Source organism: Gadus morhua, chromosome 19 (assembly GCF_902167405.1).
Source record: "Gadus morhua chromosome 19, gadMor3.0, whole genome shotgun sequence".
Taxonomy (NCBI): Eukaryota; Metazoa; Chordata; class Actinopteri; order Gadiformes; family Gadidae; genus Gadus; species Gadus morhua.
Genome location: NC_044066.1, coordinates 13556626 through 13584525, shown reverse-complemented (window position 1 = coordinate 13584525; position 27900 = coordinate 13556626). Strand labels below are relative to the sequence as shown.

At 50.0% G+C, this 27900-nt stretch overlaps 1 protein-coding gene across 2 annotated transcripts; it reads right to left on the bottom strand.

Annotated features, from left to right (window-relative positions):
* Positions 1 to 524: 524 nt before the first annotated feature.
* LOC115532355 (protein bicaudal D homolog 1) lies at positions 525 to 26717 on the bottom strand. Of its 2 annotated transcripts, XM_030342107.1 has the most exons (12): positions 25966 to 26714; positions 15467 to 15679; positions 14080 to 14232; positions 12376 to 12683; positions 11649 to 11820; positions 9792 to 10319; positions 9218 to 9396; positions 8457 to 8838; positions 7818 to 8012; positions 7454 to 7605; positions 5942 to 6158; positions 525 to 608 (listed from the first exon to the last, which is right to left on the bottom strand). In XM_030342107.1, the coding sequence occupies exons 1-12, from the start codon at positions 26179 to 26181 to the stop codon at positions 552 to 554; spliced, it is 2772 nt and encodes a 923-aa protein (XP_030197967.1). In that variant the 5' UTR covers positions 26182 to 26714; the 3' UTR covers positions 525 to 551. The 2 variants fall into 2 exon arrangements, with proteins under 2 accessions (XP_030197967.1, XP_030197966.1); XM_030342106.1 differs by lacking the exon at positions 525 to 608 and having other exon boundaries at positions 3241 to 6158; positions 25966 to 26717.
* Between the last annotated feature and the right edge of the window lie 1183 nt (positions 26718 to 27900).

The following is a 27900-nucleotide window of genomic DNA, read 5'->3' as shown; positions in this document are numbered from 1 at the left end:
CATATCCTGTATCAGACCGGCCCCAGACCAGAAGGTGGGTGAGGTCCACGGCTGGAGCTCCAAAGGAATTGCGGGAGAGACCCTGACCGCCGCCCCCTGGGGTTATCAGTACCGTTGGATCCGTCCGGGTCAAGGTTCAGGGGGGGATTTGGTTGATGGGGAGGAGGGGGGGGGGGGGGGGGGGGGGGGAGGGGGGAGAGTGTGTGAGGGTCAGGGAGGAGGCACTGGGGGTCCCTTTGCTTGGGGAGGTGCTCTTGGGGTCCTAGAGACAAGGATACAAGGAGAACAGTAAGGGGACGGGCAGACAAGTATGAAGGGGTTGAGAATACCTCAAGGAAAATACGGACGGGCCCAATCTGTACAACTCAAACGGTAACTGGAACAAGTGAAGGGATACGTCGAGTTTAGTCCCAAAATATTAGAACAGTCAGCGGTAGTCCCTGTGGTCTCCCCCATAACCCAGGACTAGCAAGCAGTACTAGGATAATGGAGTATTACTGGGATGCACTGGGCTGTGCCATTACCTGGTGGGGGGGGGTGGGGGGGGTCTCTCAGCTCTGGGGTCGTCTGGTTGCGGAGTGGCGTTGTGGCAAAAAACTGCTGACAATCTGGAACAGACTCAGAATGTTAGTCAGACAGACAGCAGAGCCACCATCAGACAGACAGACAGACAGACAGATCAACAGTCAGACAAACACATCACCAGACAGAAAGACAGACAGACAGACAGACAGACAGACAGACAGAAAGACCAGACTGAGCCTCCTGGCATGATGGCCTGACGTGAACCTTGACTTACCTGAAGTTCACAGGTTAAAACCAAACTCTAGTCTATCTAGCTATCTGTCCTTATTTCACCCCCATTTTAACCGCTTGGTACAGACCGTAGGCGGATCTATCCATCATAATGCCGGGTGGGCCCTCACACTTTTGATGCAACCAATGAGTGGATGTTGAAATGGCTTGTAATGGCTAATCAACAGCTCCCCCTTGTGGTAAAACATGAGCACCTCTCTTACAGATCAATAATTACGTTTAGCTCAGAGAGGAGCGACAAAAGTGATTAAATAAGAGGTTGTTGATGGTGACGTGAAAACAAACAGCAAAGACACAGAAAATACTGTTCATTTATATATGATAATTACAGGAAATAGGAATATTAACATGACAATGTACAGGTTCAACTTTAAAATACCTATGTACACGTGCATATAAAGTGCTCAAAAGCAAAGTCAGGCATCTGTTACAATTGGTGGCGTGTTGTTTAACAGTGTGCCGGAATTAATAGTTTCATGTGGTGCAAAAACCAACATCCAGCTACTCCAAAACATCCCCCTCACGCCCTAACTCAACCACCATGTTCAGTCACATGATACAGGCTTTTCAGGAGACATTTGTCCTCAGATTGCATATTTAATAAACGTGTAAAGGTGGAATGGCATTGCAGCTTTTCTTGTTGGTGCACAACACACAGAGCCGTCAGTTTATGATTATGACGGGGTTATGAGAGGAGTCCCAGGAGAGGTGGGGTGTAGTTTATATGGCAAAGCGACAGTGTAATATATTAAAATCCATCTCCATCGTTCTGTTTTTGAGTTATATGTTATTTGATAAAAGCTGATGCATTATGGTGTCCCTCCCTCGGCTATCATAGGAATTCTATTCTGCCTTTAACCGGAAACATAAATCTAACCTTGCAGAATTGCAGGGAGAAACATCAAAGGACATCAGGATATCAGTGCTTTAGTTAGTCTGTTCTGTATGACCTCTGCATCACATGGAATCGTCCTACTGCTGCCAAGGGAACTTTATGTTGATAAACCAACACGTCCGCTGAACCGGCCAACCCCTTTGTCGCCAACATGCAGTTCTTCCAAATTTAACGGAAAATATTTTTGGTTTTTGACAGATATAAATCTACATCAGATTGTAATTTGAATATTAGCAAATAATAAAAGTAGGAGGTTTGTATTGGATACAATATTTCACAAAGTGTGTGTGTGTGTGTGTGTGTGTGTGTGTGTGTGTGTGTGTGTGTGTGTGCGTGTGCGTGCGTGCGTGCGTGCGTGCGTGTGTGTGTGTGTGTGTGTGTGTGTGTGTGTGTGTGTGTGTGTGTGTGTGTGTGTGTGGTTCTGTCTGCACGGGCACGTGGAGGAGAGGGGGCATCACAGAGAGGAGGTGGTTTCCTTTTTCGCCGATGGAATCTAATCTGGACATGATGACATCACTTCCCTTGCTCCAAGGAAGTGACCTACGGTCCAGGCTCGGAAGCATGAGGGTGGTAGGCGAGAGGGATTGGCCGTTTACAGAGACGGACGAGAGTCATAGACATCAGCAGACCAAGTGATGCACAGCCTCCATGCAAGAGCAGCATGAGAATACAGATAGAGGAGATGGAGGTGGTGGTTAAGCTATAGGCTAGCAGATACATGGTCCACAACATATCAGACGAGGAGCCATTGTTTACACTTGTTCTGCCTGTCAAAGTACCTTGACTTTTCTTTTAGAATTAAGAATAGTGTTCTGCACTTTCAAAACTTAGAGACGAACAAGGAAAGGCAAAGGTAGTGCTTTACACTGCTTTCTGCACGCACACAGTCTTGCATTTACATTCACACATACATACACACCATACATACGAACATACATATATACATACATACATACACACCCAAAGCAGAGATATTCAGTACTGCTGTACTCTAAGGCCAACAGCAAAACGAAATAAAGCCAATATAAATGTTTTACTCTCCCTAATGATCTAATAATCTCCTCTTTTGTCTCAATAGCCAGTGACAGGTTACAAGCAGTGATTTAGTGATGGATTAGATGTGCAGGTAAGACGCGGTCGGCCCCTCTCCCTGACTTTGGTGTGATGTCATGAGCAAGCGCTCCGATAACAGGATGTTTTATCTTCCTTTGCAGTGGCGGTCTGAGGCGACAGGGAGCGCCAGAGTTCCAGACACAGTCAGTTGGTAAGCAGCATCTCTTTAGGATGTTTCTTGGAAAGAAAAGGGCAAGTCTGATATGTAGTGTATCTCGGTGCATGGGTATTTGGGCTTAGAAAAAATGATCAAATGTATTAGGTCAAAAGATGTGTTACTTAAAATGCTAATCTTTGCAATACATAATTATGTTCTTGTCTTTGGTTTAATATTATTGTTGTTAATACGTACCGATGTGCTACGTACATTGCTGAATGCAGTCCCCTTAACAGTAACACACTAATAACTCTGTAGCCACAGTTGATGTTTTAATGGTGTTAATGTTAATGGTAACACTGATGCAATGAGCGACAGATAGGGGACATGGTCATACCTAACCTGCCAATGAGCTGCAGTATCAACTCATTCATAAAAAGAAACACAGTCAACAGTGAAAGAGCCGATGACGTAACAGCGGATAAACAATCAGATGTTGAGCAGTAAAGGTGCTTTGTTCTCTGACCAATGGCCGAATGACATTTGGTGGCTCTCATTCTTGGAACCGTATTTGTTTTTTGCTTTTGTGGGCCCACTATGTTCATTGAAACATGAATGAATGGCTGAATGTTATTCTCCATTCAGCCAGTAGTACTAGACAGAGTAAGTACTACAGCTGTGAAATCATCATCCCAATATAAACATGCATAGCTAGGTAAATGGCTTTGAGTGAAAACTATAAGGACTTTTCCAGCGGTCTTTTCCCACAATGCAGTAGAAAAATGTAGACATTACATTATAGGGGGTTGCGATAAGGTATTGTCTGAGATGTTTGAGCTAAGGACTTAGATAAGAGATAGTTAGAGTTAAGGTTTTAGACTAGCTATGGCCCGCCAGAAGTTTAGTTATTATGTTCAAGATTTGGGGATGGGTAGTCGATTTCTGATACTTTTTGTTGAATAGGACAGCTTGATCTGAGGTTAAGGTTTGGAGCTGTTGGGGACATTGTTGGTAAATGCTAAATGAAACATGGCAAATAAGCACTGGAAAAGTCTGTACAGTCTGTACACCCATTTGGTTAGGCTATACTGAAAGTTTAAAGTTACCCCCTTGCAGTATAATCATGTGAAACGTAGCCCACTGCATTTCCCTTGAATAAAGTGAGGTCACCAGCCATGTTTGGTAAGTGACATCACTTTGAGCCAATCAGCGTTTGAAATGGTGGGCGTTTCAGCAGATGTGAGCCAATCAGTCCATCGGGCCCATGAATCTTAGGATTGATTTAAATCGTAGTTTGGATGTGGACTGACTTTTTACCACCGTACAGAGACTTGAGATACATGTTATTAAAGAGCAGAAAAGCATTCGGTCTTTGGCTCAAGGGTAGACTGCAAACATTGGGCTTCGAACTTAGAACCGATGGCTGGAAGTCCCCCCCTCACCCTTCCCCCTTATCCCAGTCAAAATCAAATCAACCAATAAAGTTTTATCCTGGATGTACACTTGGTTCCTTCTGCCTTGACCCCCCACGAGTCCCCACGTTTGTCCTCGTTCTTAGCAGTGACATCACAACAACTCTTATGGCATCTCCACAAACGACAAACAAAGATGACCTCATCCAGAAGTAAAGACTTTGGATGACTATTTGGTTAACTGTCATGTGTTCGCATGATTATGTGTTCTGCATTCAAAAGAGAGTGAGTATTATACTAGAGATGGAAATGGAGTAACATGTCAAGTGTTGTGAAGTGAGTTTAAAACAACAACTGTTGGAACCTTTTGAGTGTAGATCACTTCATGCATATGTGAAGTTCAGCCCGGAAGGCAGAACCAAGAGCTCGTACTATAAAAACACTCTTTAAAAAGTCTCTACGACCATCCTGTAGACTAATCAACAGTCTCAGAACGGAAAGAAGGCGGGGCCACATGTGCTCCTCTTGTCAAATCCCTGAGCAAAGTCACTGAACATTCAAACCCCATTGGTCAAGGCTTAGGCACAGGAAACAGGAAAAAGGAAACCATTGTGTCTTCCTCTCTGTGATCCCCATTCTCTCCATCTGCCCGGCGACAGAACAAGGAGGATGATGGGAGTTGTAGTGTCCGCATTGAGTCAGTGTTAGTGTGCAGTCAAAGGTAAAGGGGGAAAAAGGTCTGTAAGAGTTTAGTGCGCGTGTGTGTGCGGGGGTGTGTGTGTGTGTGGGGGGGGGGGGGCATCAGTGCCGGGGCTGATGGGGGCTGTAGTACCGTGGGTAGAGCGGGCTGTAGCTGGAGGAGTGGTTGTAGGAGGAAGGGGAGGACCTGTTCGCACTAGACGAAGCGTAGGAGGCGCTTCCGTACGCCGAGGAGTAACCGTAGGAGGAGGCTGGGGAGTGGAAGGACGAGTAAGGGGAGGAGAAGGACGGCGTGTAGCGGGCCGAGGGCCGCGACAGCGTGGACAGGGGCCGAGCCCGCGGCGTGGAGCTCCACGCGGAGCGCCGGCCGGACGGGAGCAGGGAGCGGTACTGGGAGGCGGCGCCGGAGCTGGGCTGGGGGGACCTAGATAGGGCGGAGGCGGAGCCGGCGGGGGAGGGCGAGAGCTGGGGGCCGTCGGAGGCGTGCTCCCTGGAGGGGAGGCCGCGGGACGGGTTGGTGGGGGAGATGCTGACGCTGAAACTGTGGGAGTCGACCACCACCGTCCGCAAGCCCAGGGTCCACTGGGAGGGGCGCACCCGCAGCGGCGTGGCGTGCGGCGTCCAGGCCGACGAAAAGGCGGGCGTCTCCAGGGGCGGCGGGCTCCCGAGGGGCCGGGGCCCCGGCCGCAGGGGCGAGGGCGGCTTGGACGGGGCAGGAGGGGAGGTAGGGGAGGCGAGGCCCAAGGCCAGAGCGGTAGCGGCCGAGCCCACGAACGAGGGGCTACGTGTCAGAACGTGGGCCTTATCAAAACCCGCCGAAGTGGGGCTGACTAGGGTGGAGGGGGGGAGGATACAGGGGCCCGAGGTCGTCGGGGGGCCCCGGGTCAGGCCCGAGGACGGGGGACTTACTTTGGGAGTGGCGGTGCGGGCGCGGCCGGGCTTGGCCCCGGCGCGGGGGCCCCGGTGGGTCTGCTCCTGGTCGAAGGCCAGGTCCTCCAGCCGCTGGGTCAGGGCCAGCTTCTGCTGGATGGCCATCCTCAGGAGGGAGTTGAGCGTCTTCTTCTCGTCCTCGGCCGCCGACAGCTGCCTCTGCATCTCGTCCAGCTGGGTCATGTACTCGTCACACCTGGAGGTCCGGGTCACAGAGGGAGCAGACGGGAGGAGGGTCAGGTGAAGGCTATTGGTTTACCAACCAACCAACCGTCTAAACGCCCCTCCACCAGACATTAGTTCTCTCTGGGGGGGGGGGGGGGGGAGTTCTGATGAAGAATAACTTATTTTTGGGACAGATATGGGACACAGCATGATCAGCATGATCATACAGGCAGCAAAGTTACCAAGAATACATTCAGTGAGACAATGGGTGAACCAAGATTCTTACAGGGGAACTTTCACATCGTGGGTATTTAATGCAAAGGTAACAAAGGTGAGTGGGAGTGACCATGGTGGAGAGCTTAGGATTGGTTATCGCTGAGGTCAGCCATGGTTGGGAGAGGCTAGGTGAATTTGCAATACACTTTGGGGGAAGTGGGCATGACCGCATTCTGCAAGCAAGGCTGCAAGACAGTTAGGTTCCAGTTTTCTGCATTTGGTTCCATGTTAGATTCATAGGTGTGGATCATTCTCAACAACCTTACGTGGCTTCAGTTCTATCCGTTAGGTCGATAAATCCTAATTGGGGGTGTGCATACCCGAGTTGGTATGTGAGCAGATTCCTGGGGGAACATGTAACGACCTCCATGTGATTCATGCATGTTGATTGTTGCTTATCAATTGAGTAAAGAATGGATTATACGCCTCTTCCATTTTAAGCACCAAGGCCACTTCCATATTAATATGGATGTGAATGAATAAATTATATTAGTATAATATCCATTCAAGTGGTGAGGAGGTGACGATTGAAGAGAGCCTGGACCGTACTGAAGAGATGAGCTGTGGGGGTGATGAGACAAGAAAGGGGAATCACTTCTGTGGACCGTGTCCTTCTAAACAACCTTGCTCTGTCAGACTTCTCTTTGGTACGTGGTTTTATTGGTTAGGACACTGGTTCTATCTGGTATGTGGTGGTCCTAGGACACTGGTTCTATTTAGTGTGTGGTGGTTCTGGCAAGGACACTGGTTCCATCTGGTATGTGGTGGTCCTAGGACACTGATTCTATCTGGAGGTGGTGGACCGACTGGCTAGGAAAGGGTGGTTCTCTCTGGTATGGGGTTGTACAGGCTAGGACACTGGTTCTATTTGGTTTATGGTCGCTAGGACACTGGTTCTATCTGGTTTGTGGTTGTCCTGGCTAGGACACTGGTTCTATCTGGTTCTTCCTGGTGTCTGGTGGTCCTGGCTAGGACAGGGTGGTTCTATCTGGTATGTGGCGGTCCCTGCTAGGACAGAGTGGTCCTCTGTGGAGGTGGTGGCTCTCTGACCTGCTAGCGAACATGGATCTGAGGGAGGAGAAGGTTGCGGCGTCCTCCTTCAGTGCCTTGAGCTCGTTCCTCAGCTTGGTCATGGTGTTGGTCACCATGGACTTCTCCGCCTCGTACTTCCCCTTCAGGTTGGCCAGCGCCACCTCCGCCGTCTGGAGGAGGTGCAGACGCAGACACGAGGCGAGAGGAACAGAGCAACACACGTGAGACGTCTGATGCACTTCCCTTTGGGTTGCATAGCGGACACTCTTTAACCGAAGGGATGTCAGATACAGTTCATTAAGGAGCATCCTCTCCTCCTCCTCCTCCTCCTCCTCCTCCTCCTCCTCCTCCTCCTCCTCCTCCTCCTCCCCCTCCACCTTACCTGTTTGTTGGCCTTCAGGACCAGCCTGAGCGTGGCGATCTGCTCTCTCTTGGTGCTCAGCAGGGACTTGACCTTCAGGATCTCCTCCAGGCAGCTCTCCTTGTCCTTGTCCAGCAGCGGGGCCAGCTCCCGGGCCGCCGCCCGCTGCCGGGACAGCAGCAGGGAGCGGTCCACTGCCCGCTGGAGGTGCTTCACCTGGGGGGGGGGGGGGGGGGGGGGGGGGGGGAGGGAGAGAGATCCAGAATCAGGATGTGGCGAAGGCTCGAGACCTGCTGGCGAAATAAGGAACTCTGTGACTTCAAAGGGCTTCCACCTTACAGGTGTATGAATGGATCGATCCACCAGCTTACCCAGCGGACCGTACCAACTGGTAGGCCAAGAATGGTTTGTTATAAGCCAATCGACATCCCACCTTCATTGGGGGCCCCTTTGAAAACCGTCCAGTGTTTATGGGGTTTAAACCTCTAAAACTGTCAAGTTTTTTAAGGTGTTTCAAACCTCTAAACCGTTCCAGTGTTTTAAAGGCCCCATTGTTTTAAGGGCCCAAGTGTTGTAAGTGTTTTAAACCTCTTAAACGGTCCAGTGTTTTGGAGGGCCCCTAAGTGTCTCAGGGGCCCCTGTGTCCCCGAGGCCTCGTACCTGGTCCCTGATGATGGCGTTCAGGTTGTAGATGTTCAGCGGCTCCCTGCGGAGCTCGCCGGCGGGCTCCAGGGCGGGGGACGAGGAGGATGACGACGATGAAGAGGCACTGATGCTGGGCGAGCGGGTGGGCGGGGTGTGGGGCCCGGGGCTCCGCTGGGAGGGGGAGGGGCCCTGGGGGGCGTCCTTCTGCGGCCCCTCCCCCCTGGACGGCGGCTCTTTGGACGGGGACTGTGAGGGGCTCCGCGACTCCCCGGGGCTGGCGGTCGCCGCGGCGACGGCGGCCAGGCGACGGGCCAGGCGGGGGGTGAGCAGCACGCGGCTGTCGTCCGCCGACAGGGCCTTGAGACCCGCGGCCAGACCCCTCAGGCCCCGGCCCTGCCTGGGGGGGGGGGGGGGGGGGTAAACAACACGATTTGTTACTGTCTAAATAGGAACACATGAAAGAGACGCTGGTGGACGAGTGAGGGATGGACCCCCCAGGTTGCAGACGTACAGTTAGAGAAGGTAGAGGGGGGTACGAGAGGGGGGGAGAAGTAAGGTAGAGGACGGTATTGGCTGACATGTACAGAGTGGTGTCATCTGGGTACAAAGACACACTGGGCCTGTCTCCAGAGGACACAGAGGATAGTAGAGAGCAGAGTAGAGTAGAGTAGAGGAGAGTAGAGTAGACTAGAGTAGGGTCAGGGAGAGTAGAGTAGAGGAGAGTCAGGTAGAGGCACCAAGAGACTTCATGAACCCAGCTTGCGGTGGCGGCCCACCTGTAGTAGTCCAGCATCACGCGGTTGGGGGTCTCGTTGTTGCACAGGCAGACGTGGTGGTACAGCTGGGCCAGCTCCTCGCTCAGCGTCACCAGCTCGTCCTGAGCTGCGTTCAGCGCCCCCTGGCCCTCCGTCACCTGACCCTGGGCCGCGCGCAGGTCTGCCTCCAGACCCTTCACCTGGGGGGTGGGGGGGGGGGAGGAGAGGAGGGGAGGAGATGAGCAAGGGGAGGGGAGGAGGGGAGAGGAGAGATGGGGAGGAGAGGAGATAAGGGGAGAGGAGAGGAGGAGAGGAGAGAGCAGTTGTAATAAAGTAGAGTTGGGGCAGAATAGGGCAAATAGAGTGGCAGGAGGATGTGGTGGTGTAGAGTAGAGGGGGGGGGTGAGGGTGAGGATGGGAGAGGGGAGGAGAAAAAGGCGAGGGCAGAATAGTTGAATTGGGAGGAGAGGAGAGGGGGGGACAGCAGTAGAGTGCAGTGCACTAACAGAAGGACAGGTGTTTACATGCATGGACCCCAGTTCAAGCAGAGATCACGCCTTCAGAGCTACAGATGTCTGGTGTGTTGATGGATCACCTTGTCTCGCCCCTCCCGACAGCTCATCTCCAGACGAGCCACCTGCACCTCCATCTCTTTGACCGACGGCCCCTCCCTCGCCTTCTCCTCCCCCGCCCCCGCCGCCGCCGCCGCCGCCCGCTCCCTCATCATCTGGAGCTCCGCCTTCAGCTCCACCACCTCCGTCACGGCCACCCGGTACTTACACTGCAGGATCTCCAGCCCCGGCGTCTGGTACGCAAACACGTGACACCTGCTGCCCCTCCTCTCCCCCTCTCTGTTGCCCTCTTCGTCTTCATCGTCTAGTCCCTCCTTCTCCTCCTCCTCCATCTCCTGCTCCGACTGGGCCTCCCCGTGGAGCTGGGAGTCCGAGTCGGAGGAGGCCCCTCGGGCGAGCTGGGCCCCACGGCGCAGGCGCCGCAGCACGGTGACCTTCTGGCTGAGGCGGAGGGCCCTGTCGTGCTGCTCGTCCAGGGCACCCTGCGTGTGCTGCAGCTGGGTCTGGGACTCCTGCAGGCGGCTGATCAGAGACAGGTTGTCCCGTTCCACCTGCAGGGGGCGCCAGAGGAAGGGATGGGAGAGGCAGAATGACTCCACACATCTTGATTCCCAAATGTGGCGTGGCAGTGAATTACAGAAACCCTGGAAGGTAAACCACAGCTTCGGACCTCAGAATGAATGTTTTGAGTGTCCGAGACTTAAAACATGAAAAACTTAGAGACCTAGTTTTAGCCCAATACACGTTCATAAACATCAACAAATATAGAGAAATCGCGATTTAAAATTAATGTCATAAATTTTCTGGCATCAGACAACCTCAAACACAGGGTGTGTGTGTGTGTGTCTGTGTTTGTGTGTGTGTGCGTGCATGTGTTTGTTGTGTGGATATAGCTGTGTGTAACCAGAGAAGCAGCCATTTGTAGAGATAGTTGTTGTACATCTATCTTGGGAGGCGGAGGGTGCTGTGACGGAGTCAGGCTGAGAGCCCCGTCTCCAGAACCTTTATTTATCCTCTTCTTTCATCCATTTCATTCCTTTTATTGTCCTGGGCGGGGAACTGGTTCCGTCTGGTGTTGTAGTTTATGTTTACGCCCTGCTGTGTTTCTAGCAGATTCCATCTGTCAGTGTTTCCCTGGCTCTTATTCTATCATGTAAACCACTCTGTAACTTTGGTTGTGAAAAGTACTGCATTGAAACATTGGGTTTATAATTGTTTTTACAAGAAGCGCATGACTAATGATTTATCCGTTCCACTGAGTGGAAGTTAACTCTTAAGAAGTGGCGAGGAGGAGGCGGTATCGTTTAAAATGGCTGAACGGAGACAACAGTATCCCCCTCAACCTGAGCCAAGCGGCGAGCGGTCGATAGGCTACTGTGTCAGCCGGGTTATAAATAAGCTCTTCCTGCATTTTAACCAATCAGATAAGAGAGAAAAGGCAGAGAAAAGATGGGATTACATCTGGATGGGACTGCAGCATCGAGGTGTATCACACTCACTCGCTCTCTCCCTCACTCATTCACTCACTCACTCACTCACTCACTCGCTCACTCAGTCACTCACTCACTCAGTCACTCACTCGCTCTCTCCCTCACTCAATCACTCGCTAACTCACACACTCACTCACTCACTCACTCACTCACTCACTCACTCACTCACTCACTCACTCACTCACTCACTCACTCACTCACTCACTCACTCACTCACTCACTCACTCACATACACACACACACACTGCTTTCTGATGTGTTGTAGTTGTGGGGATGTTTTTTTCATTATGTGGTGAATTTGAGGATATCAGCAGAGGTAGGGATGGAGAATATTTGATGGTATCATTTTTTAACAGCATGACAGAGCTCGCTGAATGGATGGAGGCTCACCTGTATCAACTGCTGCCTGAGCTTCTGCATCTCCGGCAGGTTGATCTCAGAGAAGAGGTCAGGCCCCACCCCCTCCATCTTACGCCCCGCCCCCCGACACTCCCCATTGGCCCGGATTACAGACCCGACATTTGGCCCCACCCCTATTGCCCCCTGGAGATGTCCATTACACCTGCAATGGAAGAAAAGAAAGAGCATCAAGGGCAAGTTAGTTTATATATCACCCTTCAAACACAAAGGTCACTACATTTAAACACATTTAAAAAATAATCTGATAGGGAATCTATAAAATACAATGATTCAAAAGAGAATTGTAAAACCTAAAAAGTATAAGGTTCTTACAAGCTGTAAAAAATATAAAGCTGCATTTATATTTACATGTAGGGCATTTAGAAAACGCTTTTATCCAAAGCAACTGACAAAAAGGACATTTGTCAGAAGAAAGAGAAACAAAATATATATGTAAGGATGTTCCTAGAACCAAGTGCCAAGCACTTACAATCCCTAGGTTCACCCATTCCCCGTTCCAACAAAGATAGCTAGGATAAGATGCTACACAGTACTAAGTACTATTGTTAAGTGCAGGGATGTACAACGTACAATAAGTGCGTACGAGGGTTGTGTTGGGTGTTTGGGGGTAAGGGAGGAACTACCAGTGCAGACCTGCACATCTCCATTCGTTTCCAAACCTCATCAGCGCGCTTCTGATTGGCTCAGAGGAACCCACCTGGAGGCGGAGTCTTCGGAGGTGGGCGAGAGCAGGGCGGTGGGCGTGGCGGTGCCGCTGGGCGGCGCGGAGGTGAAGGTCAGGTGGGCGCTGCCCGTGTAGGCCACGTCGCACATGCTGAGGTGGTGCACCAGCTCCTTGCGGAGGTGCACCTTCTGCTCGCGCTCGTGCTTCAGCGAGTCCAGCGCCTCCTCCAGCTGCGCCTGGGAGATGTCCTTCAGCCGCAGGGCCTCCTCCAGCTGGCTGTTCAGCAGCTCCGTCTCCTCCACCAGCACCTTGATCTCGTGCTTCAGCCCCTCGTACTCCACCTTGGGGGGGGGGGGGGGAGGGAGGGGTGAGGGGAGGAGATGAGAGGTGGGGAGGAGGGGAAAAGGATTGAGGACATGAGAGGAGATGCGAGAAGGAGAGGAAGGGAGGAGGGAGGGGAAGGGAGGAGGGGAGGGAGGAGCAAGGATAGGGAGGAGCAGGGGAGAGAAAGGGAAGAGAGGGAGGGGTGAGACAGTAGATGAATGAAGAGTGGGAGGGGGGGGAAGGTAAGTGAGAGTGATAGGTGGAGGGGTATGAGAGGGAGGGATGGAGAGAGAAAGGGGGTAAGACAGCAGAGAGAGAGATGGAGAAAGAACGATGAGATAAGAGAGACGTGAATACAAAGGTAGGGGGAAAGGGAAATCACAGCAGATGAGCAACACAAATCAACCTCTAAATACATTCCCTTTCTTCCTATGGTGACTGAGTAGTGAGGAGCCTCGCCCCTCCCTGCCTGCTAATGACCGTCCTCTGCGTTCAGTAAATGATACCAAAACATCATCACTCAACATCATTTATGTAGGAGTTATTTTAGTCCGTATGGGCAGAATACAGTCAGTATTCGGGGTATTTTAAGGTTTGTGTGTGTGTGTGTGTGTGTGTGTGTGTGTGTGTGTGTGTGTGTGTGTGTGTGTGTGTGTGTGTGTGTGTGCGTGTGTGCGTGTGTGTGTGTGTGTGTGTGTGTGTGTGTGTGATAAATTGTTTATTCGTCAACCTGTGTGGTGTTACTAAAATAAGACCTGTTTACTTATTCATGATGTGCGACCATCTGACCTTCCATCACACAGTCCCCCCCAACATCCCTAAATAACTACATATTATTTATAGTAGCATTATAGTGATTACTACTCAGTATTTAGCAGACGTTGTTATCCAAAGCCGGAGACTTGTAGTGAATTCATGTCTCAAGGTGGGCAGAGATCAGAAGTGGAAGCCGGATCCCTTGGTTTGTTCGGTCGTACTTGTATACTCACAACAGAACAAGAACTAGAATCTAATGTCCATGCTAGAAGCTTCAGTATTCTCAAACCCGTGTGTATTTTTACTGTTCCACTCTAATGCCGAATCTTAGACAAACATAACCACACGCAAACTGTGTTCGGCCTTCATCAGAATGCTCTCTTTGTGCTTTCGGTTTCATGGTTGAGCCCTATAGGCAGAGGCGAGGCAAGGAGTTGGACGTCGGATGCCCAAGACGTGAATCATGTATCGTTAAACGTGACTGTGAACGTTGCCGTGGGCATCACGGATAGTGTAGAACTGTTAACAAACAAAGTTCTTTAAAATTCATGAGCGCGTCAGTCGTTAGATGTAGTGTCTATGATTTGATTGGGTGGGCAGAGCTCCGCCCCCAGCTCTGCGTGTGCCCCTGAGAGATGGGGGGTCGGAGGTCAGCACCTGGTTCTGCTTGAGCGTGGACGTGAGCTTCTGCAGGGAGATGTTCTCCTCCTCCAGCTCCGTGTAGTCCTGCAGGAGACGCGCCTCCCGGAACTTATACTCCCTGATCTCCTCCCGCATCCGACTCCTCTGCAGCTCCAGCATCTCGTTACTCTGAGGAGGAGGAGAGGAGGGAGGAGGAGGAGGAGGAGGAGGAGGGAGGAGGAGGAGGGGAGGGGGAGAGGGAGGGGGAGGGAGGAGGGAGAGGAGGAGGAGGGGAGGGGGAGGGGAGGAGGGAGAAGAGGAGGAGGAGGTGGAGGGAGAGAGGGAGAGTAGGAGGAGGAGGGAGGGGGAGGGAGGAGGGAGAGGAGGAGGAGGAGGAGGAGGGAGGGGGAGGGAGAGGAGGAGGAGGGAGGAGGAGGAGAGTGAGAGGGAGAGGAGGAGGAGGAGGAGGAGGAGGAGGAGGAGGAGGAGGAGGAAGAGGAGGAGGAGGGAGGAGGAGAGGAGGAGGGAGAGGTGGAGGGAGGAGGAGGAGGAGGGAAGGTTGGAGATGATGGAGCAGGATGGGTGAGGGGAGTCAGAGCCAACGGGAGGAAAGAATAGGGGAGGGGGAGAGGGGAGGAGAGATGAGGTGGATGAGGGTGGGAAAGGAGCGGTGTAGAGAGGAGAGAGGAGGAGGGGGGAGGAGGGGGAGGAGGAGGAGGAGGGATGAGGGAGAGGAGGAGGAGAAGAGGGAGGAGGATAGATGAGAGGATATTGGATGATGAGAGGATAGTTGATAAGTGGGGAGCGACAAGGAGAGAATAGAGAAAAAAGAAAAGGAGAAACAGAGTAGGTAAGGATATCAAGTAGGAGGTGAAATACGTTGATATCCATTTGAAATCTGATTTACTAGCACCGGAATGTGCTAGTAAGTAAGTCAATCAATCAAACTTTATTCGTATAGCGCTTTTCATACAAGAAAATGTAACACAAAGTGCTTAATACAATCCCCCCCCCCCCCCCCCCCCCTTCCCACGACACACCCGGAGAGATTCACACATGAAAAGACAATCCCCCTTTCCCCCTCCCATCATCCATACCCAAAGTGATAACTTTGTGGCAAATAAGAAATTCCTAAATTCAGATCAAATAAATAATTAAATAAATGAATACATAAGTTGTTTCATTAGAAGCCGGACTAAAAAGGTAGGTTTCGAGTTTTCCCTTAAAAATATCAACACCCTCTACGCCTACGGCATCTGTTGAGTTACATTTAACAGGTGCCGTAGAGCGCCCCCTAAGGCGTGGGGGTAACAATGCATGCTGTTGGCCATCCATTGCATACACAACAATAAGGTCATTACATTACGCATGCTCCTCCTCCCCATGGTCCGTCCGTCTCCCCCCCCCCCCCCCCCCCCCCTACCTCTCGTGTCTCCTGCAGAAGCCCCCCCAGGTGCTGGCTGTCGGCCTGGGCGCCGCTGGCGCTGGAGCGGCAGTGCTTCAGCTCGGCCTGCAGCTCCAGCAGGCGGCCCATGTAGTAGGCCTCCTTGGTGGCCGACTCCTGCAGCAGCGTGGCCTCGTTGCTCTCCCCGTCCTCCGCCACCTTGCGCTGGGTGGAGTAGGCCTGGCCGAACGCCTGCGCATGCAGCGGGGAGAGAGAGGGGAGCTGGTCACAGTAAAGGGGTCTTTCTCGAGGTCAGAGGTCGTGGTCGTTACGTAGGGGGATGCGGTGGGGTACGGTAAGGGTCATCCCGTGAATTATGAGAAACCGCAGCAGCAGTAGGTCGAGTTTAGTAACATGTCACAACAGAGGCGGATTAGGAAAAATATATTAATATAAAAGTTGTTCAACTCTGCTTGCGTCTTAATTTATATAATCATTATGTTTTGCAGAATTGTGACCCCACCCCTCTTTACTACTACTAATACTATCACTTCTACTAGTACCAGGAATACCACTTTGGCAAGTCCTACTAGCCCTGCTGCTACTACCACTATCACGACTAGTAGAACTAAAAATACAAATATTTATAAAGAATGGACTACTACTATCACGACTAGTAGAACTACAAATACAAATATTTATAAAGAATGGACTACTACTATCACGACTAGTAGTACTACAAATACAAATATCAATAAAGAATGTAGTACTACTATCACTCCTACTACTTACACTATGACAACAAGGGTGCACTTTGACAAAGTCGTTGTGGGCAAAACACAGCAGTGATATATTTTTATCAGAGGGAACCCAAATGTGTCCCTGCTCAGAGGGTTGGGGGGGGGAGTTGGCTGCACCCCTAACCCAGCAAGACCAGCTGCTCTGTAAGTACTGGAGCACAGGACGCTGGGGACAAGGGACCTCGGGTCTCTCTCTCTCTCGGTCTCTCTCTCTCTCTCTCTCTCTCTCTCTCTCGTTCATATAAATAATAATAAATTAGATTTAAATATAGCGCTTTTGTAGGGCTCAAAGTCGCTTCTGGTTCTCTCTCTCTCTTGTTCTCGATCTCTCTCTTTCGCTCTCTCTCTCTCTCTCTCTCGCTCTCTCTCGTAGTGTTTATAATGTGTTAACCTTGTCCTCATCTCATGGCAGAAAGCCCTCAGTGGTCAAATGTGTGTTATTAGTGGGTGAGAGAGGGTGGGACTTCGGACCAAGTTTCAGAGAAAGTGATGGGGTCTAGGAGCGAGAGAGAGGGCGGGACTTCTGATAGGGAGATGTCTGTCTCCACTTCATGTTTTGGATATTGTCAAATTCTCAAAAACATGCATATGTATTCCTCTGTCTCTGTTGTTCTTCCTGCTCCAGAGACAGAGTTACCTAGTGTACTTCAAAGAAAGAAGGGAAATGGCATCGCGCAGACCAGGATAACGCTAAAATGGACGACCCTATTGCCAGGCTTCTTGTAGGCATCCTTGAGCAAGATACCTCACCTATCCCTGAAAACGTAGACAGTCTCTTTCTGTCACTCTAATCCAAGCTAAAGGGCATTAATGCTTATCCTAAAAAAAAAAGAATTCCACTTGAAAGCCATTAGGAGCGAAGGAATGAGTGTTTCCTGTGGTTCATTCTCTGTAAGACAGAGACATAAAAAGAGACAGGAAGAACACACACACAAACATACACACACATACACACACACACACACACATAGTGGCACACAAACACACACACACACACATACTCACACACACACACACACACACACACACACACACACACACACACACACACACACTGGCACCAACAAATCAACCAGCACCCAGAGGGTGTTAAAAAACCACATTTCAGCACCAAGGAGAGGGAAGATCTGAGCCATCTGGGAGCCAGACGCAGGCACTGGCCTGTCTGAGACGAGCTGGGACAGAATGATCTCTCTGGGATTGATTTGTTCTGTCTGCCCCGAAGAACAGCTCTGAGCCATGTCCCGCTCGCCCCCTGTCCTCTGACCTCTTCAGACACACTTAGCACCTGTTTCCAGGACAACATGTGTACAACACAACTCACACAGCCGGCTGAACACGCACAAGCAGGGTTTATCCTAACACCAACCCTCCCATGCTGGTGATGTAATCCTCCCTCTCTCTCGCTCTCTGTCTCTCGCTCTCTCTCGCCCTCTCTTTTTCCATTGTGTTTTTCTCCTTTTTGTTTGACTTTCCCCCTGGTTTTCAGGCAAGCACACTGCTGGCATACTAATGGGGCCTTCCTGGAGAGTTCCCAGGAGAGCTGCCCATCGATCACCTCCTGGGGGAGAGATTCCATCACGTCCTGGTTGAGGCGTGACGTCGGAACAAGTTCCGCCATTGTAACAAAAGATACATAAATAAACATTCAAAAGGCTAGTGAAAGGGGCCCTACACATACATACACGCACACACAAATACACACAAATAGAGGCGCACACACACTCATTCACAAACACACACACAAATAGAGGCACACACACAAATAGAGGCACACACACACACACAAATACACACACAAACACACACAGGCTATTAGCTAAAGGTTAGTGTGTGTATCCTTCTCTCTCCTACTGGGAGAGTCGTCACTAACTGACTGGCTTCTCTCGCTCAGTCCGTATCCTAGAGGACGAAGAAACAGACCATGTAACCACTATTACTACAATTACTACTACTACTACCTCCACTACTACTCGTGCTACTACCACTACTACTACCATCACCACTACTACCAATACTACATCAACATTATTCTAATGCTCACTTATAAGTCGCTTTGGGGAAAAAGGGTCTGTTGAATGTATAACGTACGTGATAATATCAATCATCCCATTAAAACCCGAGGCTCATCGACCAGGCAGGCAGATGGTGAGCTGGTAGGTGATGTAACGCGGGCGTCTGTCATAATGCAGAGCAGAGGTTCAGTCACATGACCCATGCTGTAACTGGACCCAGGGAGGCTGAGGAGACTCCTCTGGGAGGGTAAGGGGCGGCGCTGTTCATCACAACACCGTGATGTAGCTCATTGTTCCTCAGGCGGAGCTATGGTCAGTAAACTAACAACTAGCGATCGTCGTTTCATCTTTTTATTCCGAAAGACTACCCCATGTTGTTACGATTAGCTTCATGTTTTACTCTGCAGTTAAACCAACCGACCATGGCCTCTTTGGTAAGATGATGATGGTTCAGTGGATATCTCCCGCTCCATGCTGGAACAGGGGGGACGTACCTCATTACCCCCAGAGCCCCACCCTGACCATTCCCCCAGCACCCTCCGGGGAGATGCTAAAATGATGTCTTGATGGTCCTAATAAAGACAGGTCTCTCTCTCTCTCTCTCTCTCTCTCTCTCTCTCTCTCTCTCTCTCTCTCTCTCTCTCTCTCTCTCTCTCAGGCCAGCCGATAGTCTGGTGCCTTTGCTTGTCCTCCCCCATTTCTTGATTGATATTCTCTCTCTCACCCTCTGTCTCACTCTCCCATTCCCTCCCTCTCTCTCGCTCTGTGTGTGTGTCTCTCTCTCTCTCCCTCTCCCTCTCTTTCGACCCCTAGAGTCTCCTTAAGTGTTATATTTGCCGCTATTGCATTCTCTTAAACCAGGGATTATGGATGGGAGGGAGATAGAGAGGAAGATAAACATATACAGTACATACACTCTCTAAAGAGAGGGGAGACAGACGGAGAGGTAGGGAGAGTGGGTCGATGGAGTAAAGGAAGGAGGTGAGAGTGATTGAGAGGTGGAGAGGGAGGGACAAGAAGTACAAAGGCATAGAGTAGAGAGAGAAAATAGAGTATATATACAGAGAGAAGTGGATGAGGGAGGTGAGAAAGGGACAAACAGAACCAAGGGGGAAATGAAGGAAGGATAAAGGAGGGTAGAGAGAGAGAGAAAGAAAAAGAAAGACGGAGAGAGAGGGAACGAGAGGGAGAGAGAGAGACAGAGCCAGAGAGAGATGGATAGCAGGAGCAGATAGGCATGCAGGGGGCAGGATGGGGGGAGGGCTATAATCACATTTAAAAGATCTTCCTACAGTTCGCTCTGCACCCAACCTTTGTTAAATTTCATTTAATGTCCTCACTCATTCAATCTCTCCATCCCTTCTCTCCCTCGCTACACATTAGTGGTTTCCCTCCCTCCAGGACATCTGGTGAAAAGGTGCGGACACCAGCAACAACAACAGAAACCCTAATTTAGATTGAGTCGTTTATTGTATTGATTGTAAATAATCTTGAGAGGCCTCTGACAATGACCCTCATTTAGAAATATACACAGGCAGGGTGATGATTAGGGTGTACCAGCCGAAGGGTTGTTGTTTCGATCCTCAACGTCCGCAGCCTTACCTGTTGGTAGCCCCCTTAAGAAGCCCTGACCCCCTTACCTTAATCTTACAGACATCTTACTCATCTGTATTCACTGTCACGTTCACTTTGGAGACAAACATCTAAGAAGTCAATAGTTAAAGGTGCTGTAGGCAAGATTAGAGAGTCAGAGATAGAGGGCCGAAAAGAGAAACTGGACAACCAGAATTGTCCCCTATCTCTCTGTTCCTTCCCCCCCTCCCTCTCGCCACCATTAAGGTATGTTTTATTTCAAACACTTGTGACCGCCATCAATGGACAGATGACCTGATTGGCCTAAAATCTAGTCTGGCTCAGACAGCAGGAGCAGTCCACTCAGAACAGATATCCTCACAGCACGTTTCAGTCAACTATAGCTGAAGGATGGCAGCGCCATTTCTGACTAATTGCACACAATTAACAGCTTTTATACTTATATAGCACCTTTTAATATCTCTAAATGATTGCATGGCCTGGTGTGTGTTATTCACTAGCTTAGGTTAGCAAAGAGGGAAGACGGTAAATCATAGGATGGACTGGGGGTTAATTGCCGCACTCATCAGGACAATTATTGGACGGATGTAGAGAGGAATGTTGGTTATGGAGGGAAAGGATTTATGTTGCAGGGAACAACCATGACCTCATATTTGATCAATAATTCAGAATTCCTTTTCAACCTGTGTGTGTGGGTGTGTGTGTGACGTGTGTGTGTGTGTGTGTGTGTTGTGTGCGTGTCTGCGTGCATCTGCTTGTGTGTTAACACGTATGTGAGTGCGTCTGTGCTGTTATGTAAATGCCCCCGACGTGGATGTGCTTACAGCAGCATACACACGTCCCATTCTGCGTCCAACCCGGCGCTGAGTGCTTGTGTACATGAACTCTGGACTGGCTCCTGATTTAAGGCCGACAGGCCGACGTGCACAACACACCGTCCAGCGGCCGGGGAGATTCCAATCAGCTTCAGGAGGGACCTGCTGGGCATCTAGAACCAGGCAGAGCCCTCAATGTGCCACCAGGTCTCTGGGGTCTTATCCAGCATACTCTATAATGTATGATGTCTATCATTATCTAGTATTTATCTATCAAACTCCACTATACTCTATTCTATACTGTCTGATGTCTATCTTTATCTAGTATTTATCTATCAAACTTGACTAAACTCTGCTCTATACTGTCTGATGTCTATCATTCTAGTAAAAACACAGGCCTAACTCTGGGTCCGCTCCTCTCATGTGCCAGGGTAGTTGGGTCGGTCTCTACCCGTGCCCTGATACATAAACCAATAATTAGTGTTATAACTAAGACCTGTGTTCATCCTATGATGACGCCTCTGTGAAAAAGGTTTATTATGTCATCATACATCTCGGAAGACCGTCCCACTGACTCATCTCTACAGGGTCACTTTAAATGAGTCTATGCAAGGGCGTAGCAACACCACAGCTGAAGGTAATACAGGGCCCTCTGAAGATCCATGCATCACTTCAGCCTTCAGGAGGCGGAGGAGTCGAGGGCTTCTGGTGTCTGGTGGAATCACACAGCTTGTCTCTCTCTCCCTCTCTCTCTCTCTCTCTCAGAGATGACAGGTGGAATCACAGCTTGTCTCTCTCTCTCTTTCTCTCTCTCTCTCTCTCTCTCTCTCAGAGATGACAGGTGGCATCACAGCTTCTCTCTCTCTCTCTCTCTCTCTCTCTCTCTCTCTCTCTCTCTCTCTCTCTCTCTCTCTCTCTCTCTCTCTCTCTCCCTCTCCCTCTCTCTCTCTCTCTCTCTCTCTCTCTCTCTCTCTCTCTCAGAGATGACAGGTAGAATCACAGCTTGTCTCTCTCTGTCAGGATGAACGGTGGAAGCGATCCGAACATTTCATACAAAAGGAAAGTCCACCGTCACATCCGGGGAGCCGGACCGTCGCTCGCCTTCTGCACGCCACACACCGCTCAGAGAGCTGGTGGGAGGGTGTCCGATGGCAACGGCCTGCTCCGATGGAGGCGTTCCATTGGCTGGTCGGGGTCTGTGTGTCATCACTGTGAGGGGATCCAACATTCCAGGGGGACGGTACCCTTGCTGTGTTTCTACTTTTAGACTACGTCTGCAACGCACACACTGCATTTTTAATTGCGGTTTGTCAAACCAGCTGGTCCTATCCAACGAGGTGCCCCCTCTCCCCCTCTCCCCCTCTCCCCCTCTCCCGTTCCCTTCCCCCTCCTCTCTCCCACGGCTGCTCCCTGGGTTAGACACTCTGGGCAACCCATAAAATACAAGGGCTGGACATATAGGTTAGTGTTATACTGCTACGTGCGGAGGCCCAAGCTGGGAAGCAGCACTCGTCTCTGCGCAGTATTCACATTCAGATTTACAAGCCAGAAAATCTGCATTTCTGTCCCAAATTTAAAGAAGATTTTGTGTTGAAGACATCAATTATTGCAAATAAAGGCCACCCTTGTCCCCAGCATATGCCATCATCATCATCATCATCATCATCATCATCATCATCATCATCATCATCATCATCACCTTCATAGTCTTCATCTTCCTCATCATCCTCTTCGTTGTCGCCTGTCACTCAAACAAGAATCAAAGGGGCTTATCCATCCGATGAACTATATAGCAGAGTAGAGGTAATGAGCTTTAAGCCATATCTAGCTCTTTCCTGTACAGTGTGACCATCTTTTGCTACCAACCGCCATCTATTAAACCTGTCGCTCAACGTCTCCCACTTAGCTAATGACCGCAAAGAGTGTGTTTTCCATCCTTGCGCCGCGTCCTCGTTAAAAGCTCACTTTTTATCATCTTCAGATTGTTCTATTCATAGATGTCTTTCCCTTCAGGTCAAGGTCGACACATTCGATGTACGATACATACAGTGTGGAGCTGTTGTGCTGGCTGTGATATGCAAAGAGACCTCCAGTGGATTCTGATCCATGTCATCAAGGAGCAGGACGGAAGCGTGCTCAGGGACCTGACCCCAGAACCTCCTGGATCCGCAGCACCAGACTATCCTCCCCTTACTGGTAACGTCTGTACCGATGACAGACCGGAGAACCACTCCTACACCGCCTCCACCCACACGAGGTGCACCAACTCGGCTTAGTATAGGAGGTACAGCGAGTTGACCTGTAACCGGAAGGTGGCTGGTTCGATCCCTGGGTCCTCCTAGCTGAGTGTCGAGGTGTCCCTGAGCATGACACCTCACCCTGAGTGCTCCTGACGAACTGGCTGCCGCCTTGCGTGGTTGACTCTGCCCTCTGTGTGTGAATGGATGAACCGCTGTAAGTCGCTTTGGATAAAAGCGTCTGCTAAATGCCCTGAATATTGCAACCAGCTCCTGCTCGCGGTCGCCATGACGGCACACAAGAACACGTTACACTGTGGGCCCCCCCCCCCCCCCCCTTCAAAAGTAATGTGGTCGTTTAAAATGGGATGGGGCTAGAAGGGGTGGACCCCCACAGAGCCTCGCTACAGATTCAATCGATGCTATCGAGTCAGCTGCGACGGAATCTCACTGAAATACAACCGCACATAATATGGTGGTGTGTCTGTTTGTGTGTGTCTGTGTGTCTGGGTGTCTGTGTAAGTCTGTGCAGAAGGGAGGAGGGCAGATATGAATTATAGATAGATAGAGGAGGGTGTGTGTGGGGGGGCTAATGTGGGGAAGCAGTGATAGTCCTTTTATTGACGATAAGGCGCGACATGTCATTGGAAAGTCGGGAATTGTTTTCAACAGAGAGGAACATTTGATTTGTTTTCACCACACAGACACACACACACACACACACACACACACACACACACACACACACACACACACACACACACACACACACACACACACACATACACACACATACACACACACACACACACACACACACACACACACACACACACACACACACACACACAGACACACACACACTGCAATGCAAACTGACCTTCAGTAAATAAAATGCATGGTCAGGCTCGTCTGTTTTCCGGGCAAACCGGTAAAAACGCGCTGCCACAGGTGAAGAGGGCCGAGCTGTCCTTTGGCTCTGACAGATTGATTACATGGCACAGAAGTGCAGTTCATTAGCAAGGGTCGATGGCCGGGGGCAGAACCAATCAAATCCCTCTTCCGGATCGACATGAGACACTGTCATTATGGCCGAGGCGCTCGCCGTTTGTGAGCAACACCCACCCCGTTTCCTACACTCCAATAATGGAACCTGGAACCAGATGCTGTATATCTTGACCCTTTTATCTTAACATCATGAAGGCATGGATCCCTTAGTATGGGTGAACCCAGTGGGGAGTCGAACCCTCAACCCTGGCAGAGTTAATGCCTTGCTCAAATACAGTTGTGTAATAAACCACGAACCCTAATGAACCTATAGAGAGGATACTGTGATAGTGGTTTGATTGTGCTTTATGTATTTCTGACCTTTCTCTTCACCATCTGGGTCCCCCAAAGACTGACCCGCCCTGCCCAGGGATCCTCAAAATCTGTGTTCTGTTTGACCCCTGTCTCCTGCTGTAGCTAAACTCCACACACACTGGTAGTATGTGGACAAAAAGCGGTCTGACGACGTGTGGTTCGGATACTGAAGGAATGTGGACGAGGGATTATAGCATGTTGTACTAAGAAGCAAACACAGAACAATGTAGCAATGTGCCTCAACAGCAAACAAAGAGGAGCCCGGGTTTCAAACTAGCACTTTTCCAGTTGCCGTGTGGAATAATCATTAAGTAACTTAGGATAAGTTGTTTGATTGATCGATCTTCAGGTATCTATCGTTAGCTGTCTGAGCTGTATTACCTCACCATTGGCCTATCGTTGACGCTTGATTGCTAAATATGGATTTGAAAGCTGATCTGTTCATGTTCCTTCCTATGGCAACGGTTGTTCTTTTGTTGTTTTGCGGAAATCCAAAGGCCTTCTCCGCAGTCCCGTTTCATGACCGATTACACCCTCCAATAACCGCAACTCCTCACCGCTCATGGTGTTTGTTGATTCACTCCTCCACCCACTGTGTCTGGGTTTGAACTGTGAGGTTCACCAAAAGAGCATCCACTCTAAGAGCTCAGGTCATTCCCTGATGCTTTCGTCAAACTACTCCATGCTCGTCTAGTTGGACAGGTTGAAGTTCTCTTCCGTAGCACCTGCTCTTCCTCCCAGTTGCTCAGGACCCCAGTCTCAAACCTGACCTCCACTCTTGGTAGTTGAGCACCACCAACACCATCAGCACCATCCACACCAACAACACCATCAAGCATCAACAGCACCCACACAACAGCGTATCCGGCTATGTCCCCAACTGTCTGGACTCAGCCAGGAGGAGGGGCCGAGAAACTTTCTGCAGGTTATTCCCACAAGATCTCCATATCGAGTTCCTTACAAAGAACTCCATAAAGTTTGATGCTCCACAATGATACTTGTGCCTTTAAGTACCCATCTCTAACCATCGCCTGGCATGTGTTCATCCAACATAACAACCAGCACATTATATCTCCACTTGTCCCCACCACAGATTGACAAAGTAAAGCAAGAACATTGTGTGTCTTTGAAGTCACAAAATTCCGTTGGTGAATTGATTAAACCTCCTAACCCTCATGACAGTATACCTGCTGTTTGTTCGTGTTCACAGTGACTAACCACAACGTTAGACCGAGTGTTTCCGAGGGGTGAGAACACCGGATGGCACGCGGAGGTGATTTGCTGCATAGCATCATGTTACTACCAGCCCCTCCCTGCAGCCTCCAAGTCCGGACATAAAGATCTGCCCCGGGATCCTAGCGCTTCTGTTTTGGTACCTAACCGACCTCCCGCACACGCACACACATGCAGACGCACACGCACACGCACACACACACACACACACACACACACACTCGCACACACTCACACACACACCTGCCAAACAGAAGCGCTAAAGTCTGAACTCCCTCCGACTTTGCAGCCTGCCTTTGTCCGCGTGTCCACCTCTCCATCATCCCTCGACTCTCTCTCACCCTCAGCCAATCACAACCCACCTCAGAAGGTAGCCTTATCGCTGTATATAATCACACTCCTACCGCTAATAATGACGGATGAACGGCGATCAGTAGGGAACCACCAGACCGTGCACAAACGGGCACGCCGCCGGGGTCTCACCTCCTGCAGTTGCTCCAGCTCCTGGCGGAGAGCCTCCTGTTCGGCCTCCAGCTCCGCGTACTGCTGCTTCAGGGTTTGGTTCTCCTCCAGAACCACCAGACCGCACTCGGCGGCGCGGATCTTCTCCCGGTTCGCCTCCGCCAGCTCCCGCGTAAGCCGCTCCACCTCGGCCCGGTACTGGTCCACCTGCTCCCCGGAGCCCCCGCCGGCCGCCATCGCCCCTCTCTCCCTGGGCACCCCGCCGTGTCTCCCCTCTCCTCCCCCCGTGTCTCTCCCTGCGTCGGATGAGCAGAGAGCCCCGGAGGTGGACAGTGAACCCACCACTCCCCCCTGACAGTAAAACCCTACAATGGTGGAAAAAACAAAACAACAACTATGTGTGTGTCCTCCAGATCCTGTAATATCCTCAAAGTGTCGCCTTCATCGACATTGTATCTCCCGTGTTCTCCATCCGATGGTTCAAACAGCCTACGCAGCATCTCAGCCCCGGTCTCGGTCTCATCGTCTGGGGTTTTAATTTGGATCTCGGTGTGATTTCTGCTTATTCACCGGCGCCAGGACGCCATCTCTTCTTATAGCCGCGGAGCAGAGTGCCCATCGCTCCCATCCTCTGGTGACGTCGACCCGCTGCTGGCTGAGGACGGTGGCCGTCTCTCCCTCATCACCCTCCCTTCTGTGCGTCTCACCTGCCGTCCGCCCGAAATCACTGCGGGGGGCGCCCCCCGCAGAGAGGATTTAACACTGCATGGAACTTAAAGGGAGAATATGTACGATTTTTGGCATTCAGATATAAAAAAAATAAAAACAGACTTAAGTTGTATCGTTTATTTTCTTGTGTAGGCCTACTTGCATTATCTTAAATGTTTTCAACCATTGCTCATCTCAGGGAAATCCATACTTTTAAAACAGGAAACTTCCTGGGCCATTTGGTCGAGTCTTACCGCGTAATTTCCACTAACTACTAGCATCCGGGAGGCACGGGAAACACAGAGAGGGAGGAAGGTAGTCGGCCAGCTAGATAGCTATCCGCTTTATGTTTTTTTCATTCTAATGTATATTTTGCTCAATCTTCATGGAGCATGTTTTGCAGTCAAGTTTGCAGTGACTTCTGTTGCTGAATGTCCATGTAAAGGACAAACGAATGAATCAAACAACCCAAGAAGACTGTCTGAAAAGAGGACAGATAGCCTACGAGAGTAGGCCTAAATATTGGTGTGGGATTCCCAAGATATTTATCATCAGAATGTAATAGCAGAATTTGGATATGCTAGGCTATCTATCTGAATGAATAGTGGTAAACCCGAGGTTTACATTTTTCTGAGATTATTAATTATGGTTATCCTACTCATATAAATGCAATGTCTTTGACTTCACTGGGGGCAGCTCTTCACTGCAAAAGATGAGAGCTTAACGTAAACTACAACCTTGTTCCTCCAAACCCCGATGTCAGTAAATAAACGGTCAAACGAGCTGCACTATATATATTCAATTTAATTCATTTAATGTAATACATTCATTGCAATGACACATTTTTACTTACAAACAAGTATTTTTTTTCTATATATATATATAAATAGATCTAGTCTTGTACTAGGTATATAAACATTGCTACTGGACACGCCCACTAGTGATGTCATATGGGGCAGATTTTCGAAACGGCTTGCAAGGCTAATCACACCCACATCTGGTGGTACAATATGTCCCCTTTAACTTTATTAACTAAAAGAAAATAATCACAAGTGACCCGAATCCTCTTTGTTAGATGAACGAGGCAGCGTACAAAAGTGCATTGTTTTTTAAGTTAATACAGGAAAAAAAAGTCTGCAACTCTTGTGGCTTTTGAACATTCCTATAATTGTATCATTAATGCTGTTATAATTATCATTGTTTTATAGCTTATGTTCCGTTTTAATTTTCATTGGGTTTATATCTTGC

Bases quoted from the DNA above. Each gene is read 5' to 3' on its own strand.
- LOC115532355 (XM_030342106.1), bottom strand. From the start codon at position 26,181: ATGGCGGCCGGCGGGGGCTCCGGGGAGCAGGTGGACCAGTACCGGGCC. The intron at 10,320-11,648 runs GTGAGCCTCCAT...CGCCCCCTGCAG, and splicing joins TCAGGCAGCAGTTGATACAG to GTGGAACGGGACAACCTGTC. The intron at 9,397-9,791 runs GTGATCCATCAA...CCCACCCCCCAG, and splicing joins GTCGGGAGGGGCGAGACAAG to GTGAAGGGTCTGGAGGCAGA.